The sequence below is a fragment of the Schistocerca americana genome, chromosome 10 (genome assembly GCF_021461395.2).
Source record: "Schistocerca americana isolate TAMUIC-IGC-003095 chromosome 10, iqSchAmer2.1, whole genome shotgun sequence".
Taxonomy (NCBI): Eukaryota; Metazoa; Arthropoda; class Insecta; order Orthoptera; family Acrididae; genus Schistocerca; species Schistocerca americana.
The window spans coordinates 185,099,370-185,120,516 of record NC_060128.1 but is presented as its reverse complement, the minus strand read 5'-3'; the positions used below and the strand labels follow the sequence as shown (position 1 = coordinate 185,120,516).

The following is a 21,147-nucleotide window of genomic DNA, read 5'->3' as shown; positions in this document are numbered from 1 at the left end:
CACAAGGTTCAATTTTGGAACCACTCCTATTCCTTATTGCGGACTGTCGAGAATCCTAATGAAATTGTGTAATGACGACATCAACAAAGAGTTCCGTTTAGGCACATATTGTTGATGACTGTTTGTTAGCGCTTCTTATTGTAGAACCAAGGATGAGAGGAGAGACTTACCATGCTTTCTTAGAGGATACTTTACCTGTTCTGCTAGAATATGTGCCTTTACTAACGCGACAAAATACGTACTTCACGTAAGATGGAGTTCCTTTCATTTCGATGTTCATGTTCGTAGGCTTTTAAATAACAGAGTTGTAGATATATTTTCAGTTGTATTTCATGCTTTTTCGCGTGTGAAGGCGTCTTGATTTCGTAGCATTTGTCCATGAGATGCTCCTTAATTCAAATGCATGTTTATTTAGCAAGCTTTTAAAACTCTTCATGTCAGAATTCGTGTGATATCAGTGTGTTCGTTCATTCTTCAGTCTTTATCCTTTGTTGGTGAAAATGTCAAGTGCCTAGGATGAGCTTTGATCGACTACAGTGCCAGATCGAGACTAAAGCATCAACTAACACATTAAAATCGCACTAATACTGATGTATGAGAGCTTAAAAGTTTCCTGAATGAATAGGCATTTGAATTTAGGAGTAAACAAAAACATGAAAGACTCAGCTGGTTGATCTTCAGTTACACTTGGAAGCATCTACTCATGGACAAAGGCTTTGTAATCAAAGTTACTTCTAAACAAAAAAACTAATAAAATACAACCAAACTACAACCACGAAAATAAGTACTTAGATGTAGTACTAAGTAAAATCTGAAATTTACTAGAAGGTGAAATAACGACATTATAACTAATTCAAAATTATAACAGCAAACTGAACGTATATACTGTACCACACTTGGGGTGTCCACAAGAAAAGTGCTGGTGTGTCCGAAGAGTTTAGCGGGTCTGTCCCTGCTAAGGGAAGGGAGTAACTAGTACTGTTCACTACCTTGCCTCTTGTTGAGCCCTGTGCAACCAAGCAATGGAACATCGCTGACACTCTCTCTGTTCACCAATCGCTCTATGACTTCGAAACTACAGGGCCTATCAAAAAGAGTCAACTGATTTTAAAAAATCGTAACTATTATGTTATTTGTGATATGCGCGTGAACAACATACTGTTGGAAAGAGCAAACACTCGAGTCTTACATGGCTCCCGCTGTGTGCTCCTATTTCAGTTCTAGTAAAAATGGTGTCGCGACAGAAAGCGTTTTGTGTTCTACGTTTCGGGCAGTGCGGATCCTTAATAACTGTTCAGCGTGACTTTCGTACTAGGTGTGGTGTGGATCCTCCTACAGCACAGAGAATTACACGATGGCATGATCAATTCCGAGAAACAGGTTGATTGTGTGAAGGCAGATCGCCGGGCTGTCCCCGAGTGCCTGACACAGACGTCGAACGCATCCGCTTTAGTTTCACAAGGAGTCCGCAGAAATCCGTTCGCCGTGCAGCTCGACAGCTCAACACGCCCCCAATGACCGTCTGACGCGTGTTGCGTCGACTTTTGCACATTAAACCGTACAAAATTCAGCTACTGCAAGCTCTTCGTCAAGGTGACGAACAACAACGTGAAGAGTTCTAGAATTCAGTTCTTGACAAGATGGACGACGACAGTTTTCTTTAATGTTTAGTGACGAAGCAACATTCCATTTAAACGGAAAGGTGAACCGTCACAATGTGAAAATATGGGGTACGGAACAACCATATGAAGTTGTACAACATGATAGGGACTCTCCAAAATTTTGTGTGTTTTGTGCAGTTTTCTTTGCCAAGAACAGTTACAGGAAGCACATATCTCGATATGCATGAGAAGTTTTCTTTCCCACAGATGGAGACCGATTCCAACGACTTCATTTACCAACAGGATGGAGCACCGCCACATCTGGAAGTGCGGGAATGTTTAAATCAAATGATTACTGAGCGATGGGTCGGTCACAAAAAAAGGTTCAAATGGCTCTGAGCGCTATGGACTGAGGTCATCGGTCCCCTAGAACTTAGAGCTACTTAAAGCTAACTAACGTAAGGACATCACACACATCCATGCCCGAGGCAGGATTCGAACCTGAGACCGTAACGCCGACCGGAGTGGCCGTGCGGTTCTAGGCGCTACAGTCTGGAGCCGAACGACCGCTACGGTCGCAGGTTTGAATCCTGCCTCGGGCATGGATGTGTGTGATGTCCTTAGGTTAGTTAGGTTTAATTAGTTCTAAGTTATAGGTGACTGATGACCACAGCAGTTGAGTCCCATAGCGCTCAGAGCCATTTTTTTAAGACCGTAGCAGTCGCTCGGTTCCGGACTGAAGCGCCTGGGACAGCTCGGCCACCGCGGCCGGTCTCCGTTCAGTGTGATGGTCTTCCACCACCTTACTGGGACGGTCTGTATGCCAGCCAGCATGACACGGCTCTACTGGTCGATATTGGACGCAACGTTTTGCTGCATCAAGAATCATCTCATCATCCATGTACTGCTTCCCATGGAGCGCATCCTTCGTCGGACCAAAGACATGGAAGCCGGCGGGTGCGAGATCTGGGCTGTAGGGTGAACGAGGAAGAACATCCCAATGAAGTTTAGTGAGCTCGTCTCGCCTGCACAGACTTCTTCATCTACATACATACTCCGCAATCCACCATACGGTGCGTGGCGGAGGGTACCTCGCTCCACAACTAGCATCTTCTCTCCCTGTTCCAAACAGAACGAGGGAAAAATAACTGCCTATATGCCTCTGTACGAGCCCTAATCTCTCTTATCTTATCTTTGTGGTCTTTCCGCGAAATATAAGTTGGCGGCAGTAAAATTGTACTGCAGTCAGCCTCAAATGCTGGTTCTCTAAATTTCCTCAGTAGTGATTCACGAAAAGAACGCCTCCTTTCCTCTAGAGACTCCCACCCGAGTTCCTGAAGCATTTCCGTAACACTCGCGTGATGATCAAACCTACCAGTAACAAATCTAGCAGCCCGGCTCTTAATTGCTCCTATGTCCTCCCTCAATCCGACCTTATATGGATCCCAAACGCCCGAGCAGTACTCAAGAATAGGTCGTATTAATGTTTTATAAGAGGTCTCCTTTACAGATGAACCGCATCTTCCCAAAATTCTACCAATGAACCGAAGACGACTATCCGCCTTCCCCACAACTGCCATTACATGCTTGACCCACTTCATATCGCTCTGCAATGTTATGCCCAAATATTTAATCGACGTGACTGTGCCAAGCGCTACACTACTAATGGAGTATTCAAACATTACGGAATTCTTTTTCCTATTCATCTGCATGAATTTACATTTATCTATATTTAGACTAGACCTGCTGAGGATGCGGCTTTAAACGTTGTCTTTGGCGGAGACGTGGCGTGGCGCCACTCGATGGATTGAGGGTTTTGTTTCCGGTTCGAACTGATGAACCCATGTTTCATCACCTGTGACGACATTCAACAAGAAACTGTCACGATCAGCCTCATAAACCACAAGCAGTTCCACATAGATGGTCCTTTGTTGCTGTTTGTAGTCTTCTGTTATGCTGCAAGGAACCGAGTGAGCACACGTCTCAGAATACTGGTGGACGAGTGAGTCAGCACCAGTTGTGCAGAGAGGTGTTTGATTGTGATCCGTCGATCACCTCGAATGAGTGTCCGCACGTTCCAACATGGCCGCTGTCAGAGAAGGCTGCATCCAGCTGGCAGGCGGGACATGGGGACCTTACTACAGTGATGACAGACTCCTCGCCCAACGATTCTCTTCGCTTTTGTCCACCGCCAGGTCCCCACAGACATTCTACAAGCGCCTACGAATATCTGTGATCCTCCCGTTTTCCGCCGAAAGAAACTCAGTGGCAGCTGTCTCTGCTTGGAATGCACCTGGATTACAGACGCCATTTTAAAGGCTACGTGCAGTGTGTAATGGTACTTGAATTACCTAACCATTACGGCCCCTCACTTCAACCTCTCGATACCAGCAATATTCTACTGTGTTTCTGTAAAGTGGTTAACATATTTCTGATACAACATTCAGATTTGATTTCATAAATGTAGAGGTACTTTGATACATCGATATGTTTATATTGCAATGATATTATTCATATGTGAATTCTTTCTTTTTGTCACTATGATCTTTGACGTACTTGTAACTCTGATTTTTGGGCGCGTAAGCGATTATTAGAGATTCAAGTCTTGGTCGTCATGTTGAAAAGACGCAAATTGTAGTCAGTTCATAAAATGTGAACTTTAAAAGTGAGGAAGATATTTTCAAGTATGTTTTATATTGTGAAGTGATGTTTTTTGAGCTACGTGGTATTGCAACAAAAGTAATAAAAAAGAAGTGTAACTTAAATTCGGAGTACTAATTACTTTTTACATCATCATTTGCTAACTTGCAAAAGTTTAATCTTCAGGAATGGTTTATGAAACACATCTATGAAACTTTTGAATATCGCTGAATAACACCTAGGCCTCTTTGCATCCGAGCTTGGAATCATCGCTACCTAGATTTTCGTCGATTGAGCCATGAGTTCACAACGAGACTAGCGTGGGGAACACGAAAAGATGAGTGTCTAGTTTATCCATTATTTCAAGAAATGACTTTATTAACTGTGCTCTAATGACACCTGCCACATAATGTAACTTTGTTGTTGCCCGAAAATGCAATATTTAGCAGCGTGAGAAACACTACAATCATAATTAAATTTTACCTTTGTTGTGGTAGGGTTGTTAGAAGTGCTGCCACCTATTGTAAGTTCATTAAACTACAGGGACTGAAGCTGGAAAATTCCATGACGTCACACATTTTTCAACGGAGACTGGCGGACATAAAAGGTGTTACATCAGCATACTGTACGCTCCTCGTCCTTACAGCTGACTTGGATATGTCAGATGAGAGACTGTACGAAACTGACGGTACTGTTTTACAGACCAGTAGTACAATACTATTGCAGTCGACAGTAGTGCAGACTCGTAATATGACACTATGGTCATTGCTAGAAGTGAATACAGGGAACGCTCTGCTATCGATTAAAACAGTGCAATTGCCGAAAATTAATTAAATTTTGGTAACAGATTGACAGCAGAGAGCTTACAAGCGGTACAGTCTCAGAGGTGGTGAGGAGTGAATGGTAAGTAAGACTTTGGTCTGTAGAGGAGGGAAGAGAATTTGATTATTTGGTGGAGGATGCGTGTTGGACAGTGCAGCGAATGATAATTCCCGTCCGCGGAGAGTAACTGTGCGACAGGCAGTGTCAGCGGGGCTCACGTGAAGCAGACCTGGTGTGGAGCAGGGCTTTTGATAAAATATCAATATATCGAATTTTTACTAAAATATCGATATATATCGATAAAAACCCTTCCCCAATATGTCGACATCTAAATTGCAATATCGAGCCCCGATATGTTTATTTTACATTTTTTTCGGTAAATATATGAAGTTATTGTCTTGAAATTATAATAGAACATCTAGGAATTTTTAACAAGTTCCAGACCTGTCAGCAACTGTGATAATACGCCAAAAATCCGCCTCAGTTGTGAAATGGTACTGGTATTTACCCAGGTTTCAGCTAGAGTAATCTAGCCTTCTTCAGAAGCATAAAATAAACTAATACATGCCAGAATAAGGCACGGTGGTACCGTGTCAAGCTACTCAAGTACTCAGCTGAGGAACAGCCCCGGCCCCACTTCGTGGAAAGCGGTCGGTTAGCCGCAGACGCTACGTTGGAACACTTTAGCCTTTTATGTTTGACCGTGCGTTATTCAGACATTTATTAGTTCATTTTATGCTTCTGAAGAAGGCTAGATAACTCTAGCTGAAACCTGGGTGAAGACCAGTAACGTTTCGCAACTGAGGCGGATTTTTGACATAATAATAGAACATTATTTTACTTTCACAGTGTGAAGGAGTCTTACTATATTTTGTTCCCATCACGTCCAGTCTTTCTCTTTGATTGTGTGAAGCAAGTATAGGCGGCAAACAGAAGTCCGATTGCACTGCGGCTGGCGGTGTGAAGGGAATAAGAAATCTCCCGATGTGGATGTATACAACACCAATTCTGTTACTAAACAATTTTTAACGCAACTAGCGTCCTATTTCTTCATATCGGCATTCTTCAAAAATAGTGGCTGACGTTGATAAACAAAAATCTCAATGACGAGATTCGTTTTCCCGGTGGGCGAAGACGTGTGAGGGGATATGCTGACGTAATCGGCGCTTGACGCCACCAACAGAAGCTGCAACGCTTAGCTTCACCACGCTATTTTGAGACTTCAGCTGCTATGTCGCTGGCGTTACTTTTCCAGGCAAATCCGATATGTATCGAAACTGAACGACGGACCCATTGGACGCCTATAATTGTGCCATGTATATGCAGTTAGTTCAAAAAATGGTTCAAATGACTCTGAGCACTATGGGACATAACATCTGAGGTCATCAGTGCCGTAGACTTAGAACTACTTAAACGTAATTAACCTAAGGACATCATACACATTCATGCCCGAGGCAGGATTCGAACCCGCGACCGTAGCGGTCGCGCGGTTCCGGACTGAAGAGCCTAGAACCGCTCGGTCACATGGGCCGGCTTAAACGCTTGCGCTGGCCGCCAGATGAACATTTTGAGCATATCTGGGATGGTTTGCAACGTACTGTTCAGAGGAGGCCATGGTACTCTTACGGATTTATGGACAGCCCTGCAGGATTCATGGTGTCAGTTCCCCCCACAACTACTTCAAACATTAGTCGAGTCCATGCCACGTCGTGTTGCGCCAACTCTGCCTGCTCGCGGGGGCGCTACACGATATTAGGCAGGTGAACCAGATTCTTTGGCTCTTCAGTGTAGCTCGTCCATATACAGAATATCTAATAATAAATCACTACTAAATAAATAAATGTCGTGTGACTTGGGCCTCCCGTCGGGTAGACCGTTCGCCGGGTGCAAGTCTTTCGATTTCACGCCACTTCGGCGACCTGCGCGTCGATGGGAATGAAATGATGATGATTAGGACAACACGACACCCAGTCCCTGAGCGAAGAAAATCTCTGACCCAGCCGGGAATCTAACCTGGGCCCTTACGATTGCATTCTGTCGCGCTGGCCACTCAGCTACCGGGAACGGAGAATCATCTACATCTACATAAATACTCCGCAATCCACCATACGGTGCGTGGCGGAGGGTACCTCGTACCACAACTAACATCTTCTCTCCCTGTTCCACTCCCAAACAGAACGAGGGAAAAATGTCTGCCTATATGCCTCTGTACGAGCCCAAATCGCTCTTACCTTATCTTTGGGGTCTTTCCGCGAAATGTAAGTTGGCGGCAGTAAAATTGTACTGCAGTCAGCCTCAGATCCTGTTTCTCTAAAGTTCCTCAGTAAAGATTCACGAAAAGAACGCCTCCTTTCCTCCAGAGACTCCCACCCGAGTTCCTGAAGCATTTCCGCAACACTCGCGTGATGATCAAACCTGCCAGTAACAAATCTAGCAGCCCGCCTCTGAATTGCTTCTATGTCCTCCCTCAATCCGACCTGATAGGGATCCCAAACGCTAGAGCAGTACTTAAGAATAGGTCGTATTAGTGTTTTGTAAGCGGTCTCCTTTACAGATGAACCACATCTTCCCAAAATTCTACCAACGAACCGAAGACGACTATCCACCTTCCCCACAACTGCCATTACACTTCATATCGCTCTGCAATGTTGCGCCCAAATATTTAATCGACGTGACTGTGTCAAGCGCTACACTACTAATGGAGTATTCAAACATTACAGGATTCTTTTTCCTATTCACCTGCACTAATTTACTTTCATCTAAATTTAGAGTTAGCTGCCGTTCTTTACACCAATCACCAATCCTATCCAAGTCATCTTGTCTCCTCCTACAGTCACTCAACGACGACACCATCGCGTACACCACAGCATCATCAGCAAACAGCCGCACATTGCTATCCACCATATCCAAAAGATCATTGATGTAGATAGAAAACAGCAGCGGACCTAGCACACTTCCCTGGGGCACTCCAGATGATACCCTCACCTCCGATGAACACTCACAGTCGAGGACAATACTTAAACACACAGATTTAAAACCAGCAGTATATTTACAATGTGCAGCCGATTTTTTTGTAGGCCGGTATGTGCATATTTAATACTTAAACACAGTTTTAAAACCAGCAGTATTGCAGAACGAGATTTTCACTCTGCAGCGGAGTGTGCGCTGATATGAAACTTCCTTGGAGATTAAAACTGTATGCCCGACTGAGACTCGAACTCGGGACCTTTGCCTTTCGCGGGCAAGTGGTGTACCATCTGAGCTACCGAAGCACGGCTTACGCCCGGTCCTCACAGCTTTACTCCTGCCAGTATCTCGTCTCTGGTAGAGCACTTTCCCGCGAGAAGCAATGGTGACGAGTTCGAGTCTCGGTCGCGCACACAGTTTTAATCCGCCAGGACGTTTCACCACCAGTGTTCGAGTATAATGACTTTTCTGGAGACTAGAAATCTACTCTGTAGGAATCAGCATGGGTTTCGAAAAAGACGATCGTGTGAAACCCAGCTCGCGCTATTCGTCCACGAGACTCAGAGGGCCATAGACACGGGTTCACAGGTAGATGCCGTGTTTCTTGACTTCCGCAAGGCGTTCGATACAGTTCCCCACAGTCGTTTAATGAACAAAGTAAGAGCATATGGACTAGACCAATTGTGTGATTGGATTGAGGAGTTCCTAGATAACAGGACGCAGCATGTCATTCTCAATGGAGAGAAGTCTTCCGAAGTAAGAGTGATTTCAGGTGTGCCGCAGGGGAGTATCATAGGACCGTTGCTATTCACAATATACATAAATGACCTTGTGGATGACATCGGAACTTCACTGAGGATTTTTGCAGATGATGCTGTGGTGTATCGAGAGGTTGTAACAATGGAAAATTGTACTGAAATGCAGGAGGATCTGCAGCGAATTGACGCATGGTGCAGGGAATGGCAATTGAATGTCAATGTAGACAAGTGTAATGTGCTGCGAATACACAGAAAGATAGATCCTTTATCATTTAGCTACAAATTAGCAGGTCAGCAACTGGAAGCAGTTAATACCATAAATTATCTGGGAATACGCATTAGGAGTGATTTAAAATGGAATGATCATATAATGTTGATCGTCGGTAAATCAGATGCCAGACTGAGATTCATTGGAAGAATCCTAAGGAAATGGAATCCGAAAAGAAAGGAAGTAGGTTACAGTACGCTTATTCGCCCACTGCTTGAATACTGCTCAGCAGTGTGGGATCCGCACCAGATAGGGTTGATAGAAGATATAGAGAAGATCCAACGGAGAGCAGCGCGCTTCGTTACAGGATCATTTAGTAATCGCGAAAGCGTTACGGAGATAATAGATAAACTCCAGTGGAAGACTCTGCAGGAGAGACGCTCAGTAGCTCGGTACGGGCTTTTGTCAAAGTTTCGAGAACATACCTTCACCGAAGAGTCAAGCAGTATATTGCTCCCTCCTACGTATATCTCGCGAAGAGACCATGAGGATAAAATCAGAGAGATTAGAGCCCACACAGAGGCATACCGACAACCCTTCTTTCCACGAACAATACGAGACTGGAATAGAAGGGAGAACCGATAGAGGTACTCAAGGTACCCTCCGCCACACACCGTCAGGTGGCTTGCGGAGTATGGATGTAAATGTAGATGCAGATGTAGCAGTATATTTACAATGAGCAGCCGATATTTTTATAGGCCAGTAAGTCGATATTTTTTCGTTGATATATCGATGTGATATTTCGAGGGCCGATAATGATACTTTTAATATCGATGTATGGGACTCCCGCTACTTTTAAAACTGTCAACAGTCCCAGTGTGTAGACTATGTGTGTGGTGCGGGTACTCACGTGAAGTAGACCTGGCCGCCGTCGCTGGCACCCCTCGGCGCCTGCCACGTGAGCGTGACGCGCGCCTTGTCCCGGTTGTCGCCGTGCGTGATGGCGGCGCACTCCGGCAGGCCGTTGGTGTAGGGCGGGTGCTCCTCCCACGTGCCCAGCCACGCCCCCGTGGCCGCGTCGCGCGCCTGCACGAAGAAGCCCCGGAAGGGCTCGCCACGGCCGCCCTCGATGGTCACTGCCCACCAAAACGAAGGACGTCTCACCACGAGCTCACCTGTGTCCGCGCCAGAAGCCGGCTGTTGTTTGGTCGGTTGGTCGATTCGAGGGAGGGGACCGATCAGCGAGGTCGTCGGTGGCGTCGGATTAGGGAAGGGTGGGGAAGGAAGTCGGCCGTGCCCTTTCAGAGGAACAACTCTGGAATTTATATTACAACAAATAAGCCCTCGGTCACAAATGTTAAGTCAAAATTGACCAGGTTTCAACGCTGCTATGAGCGTTGTCTTCCAGAATTAGACTAACTGTTCTAGGACATATTAGGTATACAGGGTGTTACAAAAAGGTACGGCCAAACTTTCACGAAACATTCCTCACACATAAACAAAGAAAAGATGTTATGTGAACATGTGTCCGGAAACGCTTAATTTCCATGTAAGAGCTCATTTTAATTTCGTCAGTATGTACTGTACTTCCTCGATTCACCGCCAGTTGGCCCAATTGAAGGAAGGTAATGTTGACTTCGGTGCTTGTGTTGACATGCGACTCATTGCTCTACAGTACTAGCATCAAGCACATCAGTACGTAGCATCGACAGGTTAGTGTTCATCACGAACGTGGTTTTGCAGTCAGTGCAATGTTTACAAATGCGGAGTTGGCAGATGCCCATTTGATGTATGGATTAGCACGGGGCAATAGCTGTGGCGCGGTACGTTTGTATCGAGACAGATTTCCAGAACGAAGGTGTCACGACGGGAAGACGTTCGAAGCAATTGATCGGCGTGTTAGGGAGCACGGAACATTCCAGCCTATGACTCGCGACTGGGGAAGACCTAGAACGACGAGGACACCTGCAATGGACGAGGCAATTCTTCGTGCAGTTGACGATAACCCTAATGTCAGCGTCAGAGAAGTTGCTGCTGTACAAGGTAACGTTGGCCACGTCACTGTATGGAGAGTGCTACGGGAGAACCAGTTGTTTCCGTACCGAGTACAGCGTGTGCAGGCGCTATGGAGAACGTTATCATGATTTCATACGGGATACTCTACCTGTGCTGCTAGAACATATGCCTTTACAAGTACGACACATGTGGTTGATGCACGATGGAGCTTCTGCACATTTCAGTCGAAGTGTTCGTACGCTTCTCAACAACAGATTCGGTAACCGATGGATTGGTAGAGGCGGACCAATTCCATGGCCTCCACGCTCTCCTGACCTCAACCCTCTTGACTTTCATTTATGGGGGCATTTGAAAGCTCTTGTCTACGCAACCCCGGTACCAAATGTAGAGACTCTTCGTGCTCATATTGTGGACGGCTGTGATACAATACGCCGTTCTCCAGGACTGCATCAGCGCATCAGGGATTCCATGCGACGGAGGGTGGATGCATGTATCCTCGCTAACGCAGGACATTTTGAACATTTCCTGTAACAAAGTGTTTGAAGTCACGCTGGTACGTTCTGTTGCTGTGTGTTTCCGTTCAACGATTAATGTGATTTGAAGAGAAGTAATAAAATGAGCTCTAACATGGAAAGTAAGCGTTTCCGGACACATGTCCACATAACATATTTTCTTTCTTTGTGTGTGAGGAATGTTTTCTGAAAGTTTGGCCGTACCTTTTTGTAACACCCGGCATAATACATTAATAAAATTAAAGTTTGTGTTGACTGGAAAAGATGCAGTACTTACAAGTCACACATTAAAAAATATCTAACAAGGAGACGATACGTCCGTGGGGTCGGGGATTTGTCCGCAATTTTGTGTGGTGAAAGAGGACCCCTAACACCTCACGTGGTTAAAATATTAGGACGCACTACCCGGAAAATGCCGAGAAAAGTCGATCCAAAGTTTCTTAGGTGCCGTATGAGTATAAATCGTTAGTCCGTTCCCGAGTCGCCGTTTGACCTACATGGTTAGCGCTAGGACCATTACGCCAGAGGTCTCGGGTTCGAATCCTACTCCAGCAATTTTTTTTTTCCTTCTGTTGCTTGCAAAATTGCAGCGTATTGTTACAGGAGAATCGTGAAATTAATTGCTGGGAAGATTGTATAAAAATTCATTCCATAATTCACCGTCAATTATCGTCACCAATATTCAGCGACATGATTCAATATGCCTGGTTTGCCTCAAAATTATCAGAAACTCAAAACATTTTCGTAAATTTATTGCAAACGCCCTGTGATTGTAAAAAATCCGCTTTTATATGTTGCGCAAGATGTCGCAAAAATTATTGCTTTGTTTGTTTTTACGATAATTACCACTGCGGTTCTTGTTTATAATTATTATATGTATAAAAATTGAATGTTTTCCAATGGACTTTGTTATTCTGATTAAAAAGGCAATGTTTCTCCTCATATACTTTACAATGAAAAATGAAAAACCCACCGCCATGAATTGTGTTGTTGGACATAAAGAAAATAATTTTTATTCAATAATGTAACTAATTTGTTAAAGATAATGTAGGTTTGGAAAACTTTCTGAATAATTGGTGGGATAACCAAAGAAAATGAGACAGAAGGAAAAAAATGAAGTGCCAGAGGAGGAATCGAACACCAGACCTTTGGTGTAAGAATCCGAGCCCTAGACATCTAGGCCAGACGGCCGCTCGGCAATGGATTAACATTTTATACTCATAAGGCACCTAAGAAACTTTGGATCGATTTTTTCCGGTATTTTCCGGGTAGTGCGTCTTAATATTTTAACCACGTGAGATGTTAGGGGTCCTCCATCACCACACAAAATTTCGGACAAAAGCCCGACCCCACGGTCGTGCCGTCTCCTTGTGAGCCTTTCCGCTGGTTTACTTAACATAGGACCAGACTCTCTTTGGATTCTCCGCCACATGTCTACAGAGAGTTTCGTTGTGGTAAGTATTAAACGCATCTCGCATTGAAATCCGCACCAAATTTCGAGCCTCAGTAAAACTTGGCCAATCTTGGAGATTTTGCGTTCGTCTAAATTATACTAGCCTTTTTCGATGCTCCTGCAGCAGCTTTCTGTCGTGTTTTGTGTGCCATGGGGGTTCAGTTCCGTCTCTTATTAATTTATTTGGTATGAATCTCTCGAGTGCTGTTGATACTATTTCTTTGAACTTAAGCTACATATGGTCTTCACTTACATAATTTGGAAGGATTGGAGACTGTCTCTTAGAAAGACGTCAACCGAATTTTTAGTTGCTTTTATAAATAGATATATTTCGCGTTTAGTTTTGGTGAATTTCTTTGTTACGGTATTGAGCCTCGCTACGACTGTGTGTTCACTAATCCCTGTATCCGTCGTGATGCTCAGGATTATTTGTGACTAAGAGGTCAAGTGTGCTTTCGTAACCATTTTCAATTTGAATGGCCTCGTGAACTAATTCTTCAAAATAAATTTAAAAAAGTATTTAGAACAATGAAGGAAGTTGTTTTCTATCTACAATAGGGTCTAATGTGTTTCTGTCAACGTACGGAAGGTAGATTGAAGTCACTGCCAACTGTAATTGTGTGAGTAGGGCACCCATTTGTGATGAAACTCAAGTTTTCTTTGAACTGTTCAGCAACTGTTTCATCTGAGACCGGGGTTCAGTAGTTAATTTATTCCGGTTGTCGAAAATAACCTCTGCCCATACTAAGTCAAACGAACTATATGCTTCAATGTCACTTGTGAGCTGGAACACACATTACATTATTTTTCCTTAAGTTGTGCTTCTTGTTTCTGTTGTAGTGCAGATCATTACAATTACGGCTTTTGCCTCCAAAACCTAGGATACTTCCTCTGTGACTTTGTAAATACCAGAGCTAAACAATGTAGAAAAACAGCGTACGTTACTAGCATAGCATTCTGTATTACTTCATTTCCTTATTTCTAACATTTTAAAATTGTACGTCGACTTTAGGTGACATGTCAATCAAAGATGTTCTCATCTCTATCTAGTGAACGTATTTTCAGTCATGTTTTGAACATTGTCCCGCTACACTTTGCTAACTAATGTTTCGCCGCCTGGGATATCGCTTTTTAGAGAGCAAATTAGTATGGAGTAAGTCGCTCTTCTTTTTAAAAATTCACATACCAATTTCTTGTTTCCTTGTTGTCTTTTGAGCAGGCAGTTGTAGTAATTAAAGTAGGCACAAATGCAGTGATCAAAAAGAAATGATTAGCGTACATTCGCATTCTTTTTACATCGTTGCTTTCTTGTTGCTCCGATGGCGATGGACTGTTTCTATCGCAATCTGCCGGCTGCGGTGGTCATGCGGTTCTAGGCGCTGCAGTCCGGAACCGCGGGACTGCTACGGTCGGCGGTTCGAATCCTGCCTCGGGCATGGATGTGTGTGATGTCCTTAGGATAGTTAGGTTTAACTAGTTCTAAGTTCTAGGGGACTGATGACCACGGAAGTTAAGTCCCATAGTGCTCAGAGCCATTTGAACCAAAGTCATCAGACGATCAAAGCAAACTGCTAAATGATTTAGAAAAAATATGTGAATGGTGCGAAAAGTGGCAGTTGACCCTGAATAACGAAAAGTGTGAGGTCATCCACATGGGTGCTAAAAGGAACTCGTTAAACTTCGGTTACACGATAAGTCTAATCTGAAAGCCGTAAATTCAACTGAATACCTAGATATTACAATTACGAACAACTTAAATTGGAAGGAACACATAGAAAATGTTGTGGGGAAGGCTAACCAAAGACTGCGCTTTATTGGCAGGACACTTAGAAAATGTAACAGACCTACTAAGGAGACTGCCTACATTACGCTTTTCCGTCCTCTTTTAGATGTGTGGTACTGGCGGAGTACATCGAAAAAGTTCAAAGAAACGCAGCAAGTTTTGTATCATCGCGAAATATGGGAGAGAATGTCACAGAAATGATACAGGATTTGGGCTGGACATCATTAAAAGAAAGGCATTTTTCGTTGCGACGGAATCTTCTCACGAAATTCCAATCACCAACTTTCTCCTCCGAATGCGAAAATATTTTGTTCACACAGAAATCAGAGCTCGTACAGAAAGATATAGGTGTTCATTCTTTCCGCGGGCTATACGAGATTGGAATAATAGAGGATTCCGAAGGTGATTCGATGAACCCTCTGCCAGGCACTTAAATGTGATTTGCTGACTATCCATGTAGTTGTAGTTGTAGATGTAGATGTAGCTAATGTATTGAATTTTTCTTCAGACTTCGTTCAATAAATAATGCCCCATATTTCTTTTTTTTAAAAAGCTGTTAATATATATAGACAAACGTCCTAGTTAGTGCTTCACATTTGATGTTTGTTCTGTGAGCGGGTGAAGTCTCGAACCGTTCTGGCAGATGGCAGAGCCGTAGTACAGCGTCAAAATGGCGTCTACATACGGCTCACGCTACAAATAGCGTGCTGTTACTGATTTCTTGTGTGCGGAAAAGGAAACTTTGTGAACATCCGTAAACATTTGAGTGCAGTGTATGGCGGTGCTGCAGTTGATAGGAGTACGGTTGGGCGATGGGTAAAGAAAGTTAGAGCCTCAGGAAATTCAGAAACAGAGCTCCGTGATCAGCCACGCTCGGGACGTCCTGTCACAGCCACTGCTCCAGACATGCTGAGTCGTGCGGATGCCTTTATTTGTGCCGACCATCTCTTTGGGCCACTTAAAGATTCTCTACGGAGAACTCACTTTGAAGATGACGAGAGTGTCAGTCATGCAGTGAAAACAAGGCGACGCCAACAGGACAAGAGCTTTTATCAGCAGGGAATACATGCTACTCCATAACGTTGGCGTACGGCCTTAGAACATGATGGAGACGTAGAAAAATAGGACACGAACAAGACATGTTAATGTATATAGTCACCAAGTACTGAATCTTAACGATAAAAAAAAAAAGGTCCCGAGTTCCAGTTTCGGTCGGGCACACAGTTTTAATCTGCCAGGAAGTTTCAAAATGGAAATGATCGTATGGCATTGTTGGCCGGGAGGCCCCATTCGGGGGAATTCGGCCGCCGTTTCGCAAGTCCGTAACAGTTGACGGCACTTCGTAGACTTGCGAGTCAATGATGATGAAGAAGCACATACCACCCGGTCCCCTGCCGGGAATCGAACCCGGGCCCCCTGCGTGGTAGGCGATAATGCTACCGCTACGCTACGGAGGCGGACTCTTTAACGATCAATATGTTGTGAGAAAAGGAATGTGGGGCATTACTTATTCAACGACCTTCGTATCCGTCACCAATCTCGAGAAAACTGATCTGACGTAACGCACTCATTTGCGATCGCCCTGTGCCAACGATAAAGTCATAACGAAATATACACAACATTCCTCATATTTCATAAACGGTTTGAGATATCAAAATATATATTTTGACAAATAATAGCACACGTAGAGAATTATTTTGCCACACTTCCTTACTTACCGCGTTATTCCATAAGTTATCGACTTTTCGATGAAAGAATTTAATTTTTAGGGGCCATCGATAGCTGGTGAGAAGAGAAACGCTATCGGTTTCGGAACAACTTTAACGAAGACATTACGCGTTTATTTTTGTGTAGTAAGGAGGTGCTGTTTTGTAAGCTGCTGATCTTACTTTTCCTCAGTCCCTCAGCTAATAAAGTTAATAAACCACTGTTTCAGAATTCTCTCACAGTTTTCACACTGTGTAAACAGTGCTGTGTTTTGGCAAAAGAAGCAAGTTTTAACATTGCAACAAGAAATGCGTGTAGGTTTTACTCAAAATTGACCACTGATGGCACTTCCCTGGAAGCTACAAATGTTCAACAAGCAACGTGAAAACAAGTAGCTGCTTTTGTTGCATTCTCAGCGGAACTCTTTTTAGATACCAACCAGAGACAGCAAAGGACCTGAAAGAGCCGTTGAATGGAATGGACAGTGTCTTGAAAGGAGGATATAAGATGAACATCAACAAAAGCAAAACGAGGATAATGGAATGTAGTCGAGTTAACTCGGGTGATGCTGAGAGAATTAGATTAGGAAATGAGACACTTAAAGCAGTAAATGAATTTTGCTGTTTGGGGAGCAAAATAAGTAATGATGGTCGAAGTAGAGAGGATATAAAGTGTAGACTGGCAATGGCAAGTTAAGCGTTTCTGAAGAAGAGAAATTTGTTAACATCGAGTATAGATTTAAGTGTCAGGAAGTCATTTCAAATGGTTCAAATGGCTCTGAGCACTATGGGACTCAACTGCTGAGGTCATTAGTCCCCTAGAACTTAGAACTAGTTAAACCTAACTAACCTAAGGACATCACACACATCCATGCCCGAGGCAGGATTCGAACCTGCGACCGTAGCGGTCTCGCGGTTCCAGACTGCAGCGCCTTTAACCGCACGGCCACTTCGGCCGGCTGGGAAGTCATTTCTGAAAGTATTTGTATGGAGTGTGGCCATGTTTGGAAGTGAAATGTGGACGATAAATAGTTTGGACAAGTAGTCCACACCAGCACCATAGATATATAAATCACCCTATGTTTTTTAGATCGTATAAAAATGATAATTTTACTGTTTTTTAATTTTGATAAGTACAGATTTTAAACTCGACATCTACATATTTTAATTAAGTATTTTCGGAGATAAAAGTTCATCAAAAAAAATCTACTGAATACATTATGTGCAAATGGAATGTAACAAATGTACCAGACGCCACCTGTCGGTAATAGTGTTATAATTAATATAAATGACGTGCATTCTGCCAACCAGTTTTATGTGACGCAGCATGTGAAAGTTGCTGGATTTGGACGGGTTACTCCTGTAACTGAAATATCAGGTACATTCTGGTACGTTTGATGTTGATTAGATAGGATGAAAAAGATTTGCTGCCGGGATATAGTAAATTAGTATCATTATCGTTACAGATCTGAAGATGGTTCTGAATGAACCGGAACCGGTCATATGAATAAAAAAATTTTCAATGGATTATAAGTAACATTAGAGAATAGAAGCTATCGAAATGTGGTGCTACAGAAGAATGCTGAAGATTAGATGGGTAGATTACGTAACTAATGAGGGGGCATTGAATAGAATTGGAGAGAAGAGAAATTTGTGGCACAACTTGACTAGAAGAAGGGATCGGTTGGTAGGACATATTCCGAGGCATCAAGGGATCACCAATTTAGTATTTGAGGGCAGCGTGGAGGGTAAAAATCGTAGAGGGAGACCAAGAGATGATTACACGAAACATTCAGAAGGATGAAGGTTGCAGTAGGTACTGGGAGATCTACATCTTCATGATTACTCTGCAATTCACATTTAAGTGCTTGGCAGAGGGTTCATCGAACCACAATCATACTATCTCCCTACCATTCCACTCCCGAACAGCGCGCGGGAAAAACGAACACCTAAACCTTTCTGTTCGAGCTCTGATATCTCTTATTTTATTTTGATGATCATTCCTACCTATGTAGGTCGGGCTCAACAAAATATTTTCGCATTCGGAAGAGAAATTTGGTGACTGAAATTTCGTAAATAGATCTCGCCGCGACGAAGAACGTCTTTGCTTTAATGACTTCCATCCCAACTCGCGTATCATATCTGCCACACTCTCTCCCCTATTACGTGATAATACAAAACGAGCTGCACTTTTTTGCACCCTTTCGATGTCCTCCGTCAATCCCACCTGGTAAGGATCCCACACCGCGCAGCAATATTCTAACACAGGACGAGCGAGTGTAGTGTAAGCTGTCTCTTTAGTGGACTTGTTGCATTTTCTAAGTGTCCTGCCAATGAAACGCAACCTTTGGCTCGCCTTCCCCACAATATTATCTATGTGGTCTTTCCAATTGAAGTTGTTCGTAATTTTAACACCCAGGTACTTAGTTGAATTGACAGCCTTGAGAATTGTACTATTTATCGAGTAATCGAATTCCAACGGATTTCTTTTGGAAGTCATGTGGATCACCTCACACTTTTCGTTATTTAGCGTCAACTGCCACCTGCCACACCATACAGCAATCTTTCATAAATCGCTTTGCAACCGATACTGGTCTTCGAATGACCTTACTAGACGGTAAATTACAGCATCATCTGCGAACAACCTAAGAGAACTGCTCAGATTGTCATCCAGGTCATTTATATAAATCAGGAACAGCAGAGGTCCCAGGACGCTTCCCTGGGGAACACCTCATATCACTTCAGTTTTACTCTGATTTGCCGTCTATTACTACGAACTGCGACCTTCCTGACAGGAAATAACGAATCCAGTCGCACAACTGAGACGATACCCCATAGGCCCGCAGCTTGATTAGAAGTCGCTTGTGAGGAACGGTGTCAAAAGCTTTCCGGAAATCTAGAAATACGGAATCAACTTGAGACCCCCCGTCGATAGCGACCATTACTTCGTGTGAATAAAGAGCTAGCTGCGTTGCACAAGAACGATGTTTTCTGAAACCATGCTGATTACGTATCAATAGATCGTTCCCTTCGAGGTGATTCATACTGTTTGAATACAGTATTTGCTCCAAAACCCTACTGCAAACCGAGATGAAGAATCTTGCACAGGATAGAGTAGCATGGAGAGCTGCATCATACCAGTCTCTGGACTGAAGCCCACAACAACGGACAACCAAAGCAGAGGTGGCAGTAGATATTTTTTAATGATCACCATGCAAGTGTGGGTGAGGAGAGTCTCAACTTGATATTAACCGAAAATGTGAGTGAAGTTTTCAGTTCAGAATGGCACGACCCCTCGAGCGCTAGACATTTCCCCTGCAGCGGCTGCCCGCAACCCCCCCACCCCTACCACTCTTCCCAAGCGTGCCATGCTGACTGTGTGTCTACTGGCCAAGTTATTTTGCACGGCCCCTAACTGCACCCTACAGCTGGATTTGTAGTTCCAAGCACGACTGGCGTTAGTGCGTGTCGCCGCTCACCGGTTATCTTGGATCCAGGGCCGTAGCGATCGTCCGAGGCGACGATGGAGAAGGGATTGTCTCGCGGGTCCCCAGGCCGCGCTTGTCCGTGGTACGGCTGGTTGGGGCGCGGCTTCACACACGCGTCCACGGGCGCGCCGTCGGGGAAGGCGCGCGCCGTCCACGGCCGCGTCATCAGCGCCGCCACGGCCACCAGCACAGCCGCCGTCGCCGCTCGCCGCATAATGTCAGCCGCCGGGAACCTGCGTCACACAACCAGGAGGCTCGTCTTACCGGCCGCTAACAGAGTAGCAAGATTTGTCTGATGATGCGACAGAAGAAGAAACAATGAGTTGCCAGAGAAGAGATAGCAAGAATTTAAAATACATTAGGACGACATTGGATCAAAATAAGAAGGGATAGATAACATTCCATCGGAATTTCTTAAGGGGGGTAGGACGTCAAGCGGGCCGACTTTGAGAAGAAGAGGCACCACAGGACATTTTAATTTGCACTGTCTGTACTTCTGCAAATAAATTCATAAAACTTTGTCAGTATGACCAGGAAGGATTCAGGATTTTTGGCTCTGAGCACTATGGGACCTAACATCTGAGATCATCAGTCCCCTAGAACTTAGAACTACTTAAACCTAACTAACCTAACATCACACACATCCATGCCCGAGGGAGGATTCGAACCTGCGACCGTAGCGGTCGCGTGGTTCCAGACTCAAGCGCCTAGAACCGCTCGGCCACACCGGCCGACGCCGGATTCATGATATTCACGGTACACACATGAAATGGTCGTACGGGAAAATCCACGCTTCATCGCTACCTCGGAAATGGTGTGTCCCATCGCTCGTGGGCCGACTATAACACCACGTTCAAACTCACTCAAATATTGATAACCTGCCATTGCAGCAGCAGTAACCCATCTAACAACTGTGCCAGACATTTGTTTTCTTACATAGGCGTTGCCGACCATAGCGCCGTATTCTGCCTGTTTACATATCTCTGTATTTCAATACACATGCGTGTACCAGTTTCTTTGGTGCTTCAGTGTAGATGCCTTTTAGTGCGTGATAATTTCAGTCGAAATGGTGACGCGGTGGTTAGCATTTCAGCCTCTGTTTTTGTGCACCCTGTTCTAAAGCGGTTTTTCTTATTTCATTTTTTTTATTTACCTACCCATATACGTAGATAGTTGCAACACCAATATTTTTT

At 44.1% G+C, this 21,147-nt stretch overlaps 1 protein-coding gene across 1 annotated transcript in view; it reads right to left on the bottom strand.

Annotated features, from left to right (window-relative positions):
* The window catches only part of LOC124552485 (putative defense protein 3), a 127,782-nt gene that overhangs the window by 77,538 nt on the left and 29,097 nt on the right, over positions 1 to 21,147 (bottom strand). Inside the window, exons 2-3 of the mRNA XM_047126765.1 lie at positions 19,946 to 20,187; positions 9,907 to 10,132 (exon numbers count right to left, since the gene is read on the bottom strand). Of these exons, the coding sequence (XP_046982721.1) occupies positions 9,907 to 10,132; positions 19,946 to 20,168 (449 nt within the window). The 5' untranslated portion in view covers positions 20,169 to 20,187. The remainder of the gene's footprint in view (positions 1 to 9,906; positions 10,133 to 19,945; positions 20,188 to 21,147) is intronic.